This window comes from Colias croceus, chromosome 11 (assembly GCF_905220415.1).
Source record: "Colias croceus chromosome 11, ilColCroc2.1".
In the NCBI taxonomy this organism is placed as follows: domain Eukaryota; kingdom Metazoa; phylum Arthropoda; class Insecta; order Lepidoptera; family Pieridae; genus Colias; species Colias croceus.
The window spans coordinates 7,417,281-7,424,236 of NC_059547.1; the positions used below are offsets into that span (position 1 = coordinate 7,417,281).

A 6,956-nucleotide genomic window follows, 5' to 3' on the forward strand; every position below is an offset into this window, starting at 1 on the left:
TCATTGCAATCAGTTCAGTAGATAGTATTTCCGGGAAAGAGTAACACACATCCAGACATACTCACAAACTTTCGCATTTATAATTTTATACATTTATTTTTATTTTATAATGTGTGAAGGCACCCAGTGTTCGCAATGCATTATTTCCGTATCAACAAACTGTTTCGACTCAAATATCTGGTGGAGTTCTATCGCAAGACGTCAGCAGAACTAACTAACAATCTCACTACTCTGCAGGTAACTTTATAATAATGTTTTCAACTAAACTTTCTTTTTACGCCCACGGCTACTCGTTAGAACTGCTAATTAATTTGGTTTGGGAATCTGTAGCGATGTCGCGGTAAAGGAATTTCGTATTTTGTATTGGTACAATACAAATATAATATGACTTAAAAATATAACAGTAGGTGTTGTACAAATACAGATAAATTGTGTAGGTGTCTATTCATCAATTAATGAATAGTAGAATTAATAATAATATACATTATTCTATTTATTTATACTTTCAATTGAAATATTTTACTTTCTATTGCAGACAGCGATGACGGTATTCATTGTAGCTCTGTTAATTCATACTTTAACTTGTATTTGGTTATCATGGTCCCTTATGGCCATATCACCGATCAGTATAATACGAACCCTCAAAATGCATCTACTCGATGAGTAAGTAAATAAATCATTAAACTTTCCCAAACAAGTAAAAATAATCATACTACTAAAATATTTCGTTATTCGCAAGTTCTTAATAAGGAAAGCCTCCAAACTTTTATTATAAGAGTGATGAATAAGGAAAATGTATACGAAGAAAAAAGTTTTTATTACTTTATTCTTTTAACACTGAAATTAATCCAGCAGACATGTTTTAATAGGATGTGATGATTTAAAAATAGAAAAAAAAAATTCACTTAATTTTATGAATTTTCCTTGTGAATTTCTTTTGTATTTTCCTTAGTAAAGAGTTTTTCTAACTTATTTAAATGTTTTAATGTATGCTAAAAATTCATTTTTTATTTTTACATAAGATTCCAGTGAAATAACGATGATTTGAAGTTTCTTTCAAAGTTAAATTACCTACAGGGACACTCCACAGAGGCGATGGGATTACACCACCTCTTTCTATATAGTAGTTTCTGAACTAACTTCAACTGGAGGCGACGAGTTCGTAGTGGGTGAAGCTATTTCCATGATCATTTTAGCGATTTGCCTTATCTGTGGTAAAATTTTGGCGGCAATCGTCGTTGCTACGGCGATACAAATTGCTTTTTCGTCTAAATATGCGTTGAATAACTATGAGATGGCGACCACGGAACTAATTGACTATTTGAAGAATCAAGGATTGTCGAGTACGTTGATTTGGATGTTATTATGTTTTATATAGGTACTTAATAAATGTATTAAAATTAAGTTCAGAAGGGAGTTAATTGCTAAATTATTTCGCAAATTTATAAAAAAGATGAATACTTATCAAATAGATAATAATGGATTTACTGAACATTTAGTAGACACAGTTTGTATATATTATTTGTGGTTGTGAGTTGTGGTTTGGTAAATTTTAACACTAAATTAAATTAAATTAGCACATACTAAAATTCACGATTTGTATAATGTACGTACTGATTTGATTCAAATTTGAGTAATTTTAATATTTGATTTTGAATTATTTTTATTTACAAGAATACCAGACAAAAAAGTTTTGGACATACGTTCGACAACTTTGGGTGACCGAGCGCGGGAGACAGGTAAATAAATCTTTTATTAATACAAATTCAAAACATACTTACATACAACATACTACTTACATCAATATTTCCATCAGTTACCAGTACTATTATCCAAAACACCGTATGTGTTGCGATGTGACCTAATGTCAGCAATGTTCGGTCAGCATTTGCGGAATTGTTATGTATTCGCTGACACCGGGGAACCCTTTCTTCGTCAGTTAACTGTCGCCTTGGACTATAAAGTTTATTTTCCTGGTGAGCTGTATGATTATTTTGAATACCAACCGTTCTATTTAGTTTTGTTGACTTGTCTTATATCACGTAGCTCCATTAGCCGTTCGGTTAATAGCTTAGCCTGTTTATTGAACAGCGTCGTTCAACTAATGGTTCAATTTATATCAAACTAGTCTTTACTTGTCACTAATACTAATGTTGTAATACATATTTTTATTTATTTACTTACGGTACAAAATAACGCTAGATAACCCGTCTAGTCAGCAAAGAAGGAGCAGGCTCGCAAAATATTTTCTGCAGTAAACTGCTCCTCTCCGTTTTTAAAACATGTGTATCTTTAAAAAGCACTGTAATTTATATTTATAGGAAATTACATAGTAGTAGCTGGTGACAGCGAGGCTAGAATGCACTGGGTGGCGAGTGGCACTGTATCAGTGCTGTCAGTTAGAGCAGACTTCACGGAGACAACACACGAGGTTCTGGTGCCCGGCGATGTGTTTGGAATCATGCAGGGCCTAAATAGGGGCATATGTCACTGTTTCTCTTATCGAGCTGATACAAGAGTTAGTAAAAATATATAATTATGCAGAAGTAGAGGTATCTTTTTTCATAGGTAAATATCTAATTTATTTATAATTTTGCAATTTTCTGTGACCGAGATGTATTGCGCATCTGCTTTTTTTTAGAACAATTTTAATAACTCTAATTATAATAGACGTTTCACGAGTCCGTGACACCTTTTTGTGGGAATCGAACCCAGGATGTCATGATTCTATAATATACCCCATGACGTCGTTCTATAGCCCTGTACCTACCTAAGAAATGAAATAAAATGTTTGTTTAAAAGGTATATCAGTGGAAAAATTCTCAGAAGTAGGATATTACTAAGTTCGCTTCGGAGTGTATAACTCTGTTCAAGTAGTTCGTTTTCAGATAAATTGATTCACAGAAAATATTTCTCGAAACGAACTCCCAGGCAAAAGCTTATCATTCACATATTTTTTTCTTTAATTATAATGTCATACTACTTTTAGGTTGGAATTTTGACACTATCTTTGGATTCCTGGATCAACATATTACAATATTTTCCAGAAGCCAAGAAAATTATAACAGAACGTTCAGAAATATTATTTACTAAAATTTAGATGTTTTAAAAAAAATATATACAATTCGTCCATTAGTGACGTTATAATATTAACAGTCTAGTAATTAAAGATGATGATGTTGATATTGATAGAATATATTTAATAGTGTTGTTCGTACTATAATATTTCAAGAAATCCATTTACATATATACATACATTAATACGTTAAAATGTTAATTTTAATTATCCTGATTAAACACAAAATCTACCTATTTATATTTCTTATTAACAAAAGCAATTATATTATCTATTTCATCCAATTTCTTCACAAGTTGCCAATCAATTTGCTAAAACTGTTTATTATCTAATTCTGTTTATCTTGTGACAAACTTGACACTTCCTCCATTACTGGGCGATAATACAATACTGTAGGGATCACTTTCTAAAATATACGGCATTACTGGCTCTATTCTAAATTTATGCACCACATGAGCTATGGCCGTTCGAAGCTGCAACATGCCGTAACGCTTACCTGAAATTTATATAAAATAAGCCATTAAAATATAGCTAATAAGCTGGCTACAATTGGAAAATAGATTTTATGAGAGTTAAAAAAGGGTTGCAAGAGCAAAATTTATAAGGGAGAAAGTAAGAAATTGTAAATCGTATTTCAAAGCAAAAAAATAAAGATATCCAAACCTATACACGACCGGTGTCCTTCTCCAAATGGTAAAAACGTATAATTAAGAGTATCAAAGTCAGCCGTACCAAGGAATCGTTCTGGGCGCCACTTTTCTGGCTCTGGGAAGAACCTTTCATCATGTTGAAGAGCAACTAAATTCACATATACAGGAATACCCTTTTCAACGGTTACGTTATCAGTCAATTTATAGTCTCTTACGGCCACTCTATCTAAATGTTGTAATGGCACGTATTTACGTAATGTTTCTGGAATTAAAACAATATATTATAGATAATAATAAAAGTCTTTGTACTTAATTATTTTCTTCCAATTTGTTCTTTTTTCTTCAAATCTTCAAAGTCTTATAAACTTTTCGTACCATTAATTATAGCAGTAAGGTATTTCATTTCTACTAAATCGTTATAGTCTAGAACTTGTTTTCCAGTTTGACGAAGAGCGTTGTCAATTTCCTTGTAAAGTGTTTCCTTGAATACAAATTGAGAGGATTAATATTTTGCCGAGAATGGTCTGTCTTGATAGAAACTTTAGATATTGTCTAAATTAAACTCTAGACGTTAGAAAATATTTGAACTAGTATCTAACGCTTAAATCCGAATTAAAAGTACGTAATCAATAATTATGATATTTATAATTTGAAGCTGTTATTTTGTTTTTAATTCATAGGTTCTTATAACAAACTTATATAAAAAAGAAGTACATAAGTATTTTAAATAGTTTATACCTGTTCTTCTTGGTGATACGCCAATTCAGAGAAACAGTAAGTAAGTGTTGAAGTAGATGTTTCAATCGATGCCATAATAAATGCTGCGGCCTGAGCTACCATTAAATTTTCACCTCGATCTGTAAACAATAATGGAGTGATATAATTAACAATACAAAAGTTTTTACATTGTACTTTTTTCTGCTTTAAAATAAAATATTTTTTATTATTAAAGGTTGGGTCAAAATTAATATAATGAAATTGTAAACGTTCTGATAAAATCAGCCATAAATATTTATCATTCAATTTGAGATTAAGATTATAAAAATATGTTTTAAAAAAATGTTTACCAGCATCAGCGCCACTTGTAAAATTCTCTTTTATTTTGAGGAAGTGTCCCACTAAATCCGTATCATTCTTCTCTCCTCTTTCTTCACGCTCATTAATAACGCTTCTAAACATCTTTTTCAAAAAGTCCGTAGCAGGGGCAGAAAAGAATTTCATTCTAGGCAAGAAATTATTAGATTTCGTTATAATGTAATAATGTATATTATAATGTAAATTTATGTATGTTTTTGCTGCTCTGTTGTGCACGACAAACAATCTCTAAATCTAATACAATGTAAGACATAAGTATACAGTAAATTTATGCACGTGTGCCTCACAAACACGTAAATAATAACTTGAATAAATGCAGGTAAGTACCTGATATTTTTATCTGATTATTAAAATCCTTTTAATTCCTTTGAAACAAAATGCTCACCTTAAGATTTCCGCTAGTGAAGGAATAAAGAATACCGTAAGTATTTCCAAGCCTCTCATAAAAGTACACTTGGCCATATGTTTTGTTATATACCATAGTGGAGATTGGTCATCGTTTAAGGTACCCACTTTTATTCCGAAAACACTAAAAGCTAATGTATCCGAAATGTACATTGCCATAAGTTCCTAAAATAAAACAGACTATTAAAAATACTCAATTGATTCATCACTGTTAATAAAAATATTTTGTTTGTGAGTCATAAAAAAGAAAGCAATGTAAACAATATAAAAAAGAAACCAAGTTGAAATTATCTAGCTTACCTTTAGATTCACATGCTCTTGCTTCTTAACAAAATCTCTTTCAATCTTCTCCGTCAATTCTCGTGAATTAATGTTTAATAAGTCTGTCAATTTCTTCAAACGCAATGTTGTGAAAATTGGTGAAAGCGCTTGTTGCATTTCCTTTCTTAATGGTCCCTAATCAATAAGAATGTGAAAGTCAAATTAGAATTACATACATTTGCTTATGATTCTATAAAAGATATCGTTAGGATATTATTGAAGTTTTAAACTAGGCAATATTATAAATTACCTATAACCATTTTCATAAATCCTATTTACTAACCAACGTCGCATTTTCAAGACTATTAATTCTCTAATTATTATATATTATGTAATTACAGCTTAATACCTACTACCTAAAAGGTGTGATAAACCTTACCTTAACTGCAAATAAATTGAGGGAACCGACGGGATCCGAATCGGTTCCAGAGTAAGAAAACCGATCTTGAAAACAATCAGAATCAGATAGCACTTTCCTCGCAAGTTGAGGTGATTGTACTACTAAAGCTGGTTGAATACCCAAAAATACCCCAACGTAATCATCTGGGTGTTTCTTCTTTAAATCATAGAAGTATTGCCAAACACTCTTTCGTGTGAAAAAACTAAGACTTCCAGCAATAAGTGTCGGTTTTTCATACACAATTCCACGCACTTTCCAATAACTATATGATTTCTTTAAACGCACGTAAAATAAAATAAAACAAAATATTAAAATCAGTCCAAGGAGCCACAGCAACATTTTTACGTCTTTTCTGAATGAGTAATCGAATAAATATATTGTTTAAATTCTATCAACATATACTTACGACCTTGTAAAACTAGAATAATTTAACAGATAGATATGGTATTCCAGTTAGTATTTAGTGATATTTGAAGGTTCCCAGGATCCTGTATCGGCTCTGGTACGGTAATATTATACACTGGTTTAATTAATTTTGAACTAAAATTATTATTTTACTGTGGCAAAAATATTCTTGGAAAATGTGTTAATTAAAAAGATTGATTTATTTTTGGTGAAATCAATTAATTAATTTTAATAATATAACACGGGTCACACACATTTAATCAAGAGTAAAACAATTTGATTAAAGTTTCGTACGTAAAATGTAATTACATATACATATTTTACGTTCATAATATTATTTCTATTTATAGTTTATTGAGTTGCGTAATCTATGATGTTAACGGCAGTCGTCATAACCCGTTAGCATTGTACACTAAATGTAATTATTATCTACTTTCGTTTGACCCAGAACATTATAAATGGGCTGCTAAATATCAGCCAAAGGTCAATACAAATGAGGTCTAAGGTTACCGTACTGTAGAAGCATCTCTAGTCTAGTTTAGACAATAAAATATTGAAGTGTTACAATGTTTGAGAAGATTATATACTTTATTTTAATGTTATA

General features: G+C 30.7%; 2 protein-coding genes across 3 annotated transcripts in view; one reads left to right on the plus strand and one right to left on the minus strand.

The window, feature by feature from the left end:
• The window catches only part of LOC123695820, a 29,061-nt gene extending 25,951 nt beyond the window's left edge, over nt 1–3,110 (plus strand). Inside the window, exons 32-38 of the mRNA XM_045641754.1 lie at nt 120–237; nt 536–663; nt 1,078–1,343; nt 1,675–1,739; nt 1,817–1,976; nt 2,322–2,518; nt 2,990–3,110. Of these exons, the coding sequence (XP_045497710.1) occupies nt 120–237; nt 536–663; nt 1,078–1,343; nt 1,675–1,739; nt 1,817–1,976; nt 2,322–2,518; nt 2,990–3,100 (1,045 nt within the window). The 3' untranslated portion in view covers nt 3,101–3,110. The remainder of the gene's footprint in view (nt 1–119; nt 238–535; nt 664–1,077; nt 1,344–1,674; nt 1,740–1,816; nt 1,977–2,321; nt 2,519–2,989) is intronic.
• On the minus strand, nt 2,815–6,300 carry LOC123695835 (cytochrome P450 6j1-like). Of its 2 annotated transcripts, none has more exons than XM_045641777.1 (8): nt 5,927–6,300; nt 5,527–5,682; nt 5,207–5,391; nt 4,794–4,948; nt 4,465–4,583; nt 4,102–4,207; nt 3,809–3,988; nt 2,815–3,572 (listed from the first exon to the last, which is right to left on the minus strand). In XM_045641777.1, the coding sequence occupies exons 1-8, from the start codon at nt 6,284–6,286 to the stop codon at nt 3,415–3,417; spliced, it is 1,419 nt and encodes a 472-aa protein (XP_045497733.1). In that variant the 5' UTR covers nt 6,287–6,300; the 3' UTR covers nt 2,815–3,414. The 2 variants fall into 2 exon arrangements, with proteins under 2 accessions (XP_045497733.1, XP_045497732.1); XM_045641776.1 differs by having other exon boundaries at nt 3,740–3,988.
• Nucleotides 6,301–6,956: the final 656 nt, after the last annotated feature.

Coding starts and splice junctions, on each gene's coding strand:
- LOC123695835 (XM_045641776.1), bottom strand. CDS start 6,286: ATGTTGCTGTGGCTCCTTGGACTGATTTTAATATTTTGTTTTATTTTA. Junction 5,392..5,526: donor AAGAGCATGTGAATCTAAAG/GTAAGCTAGATA, acceptor GTTTTATTTTAG/GAACTTATGGCAATGTACAT. Junction 3,573..3,739: donor AGGACACCGGTCGTGTATAG/GTTTGGATATCT, acceptor TATAAATTTCAG/GTAAGCGTTACGGCATGTTG.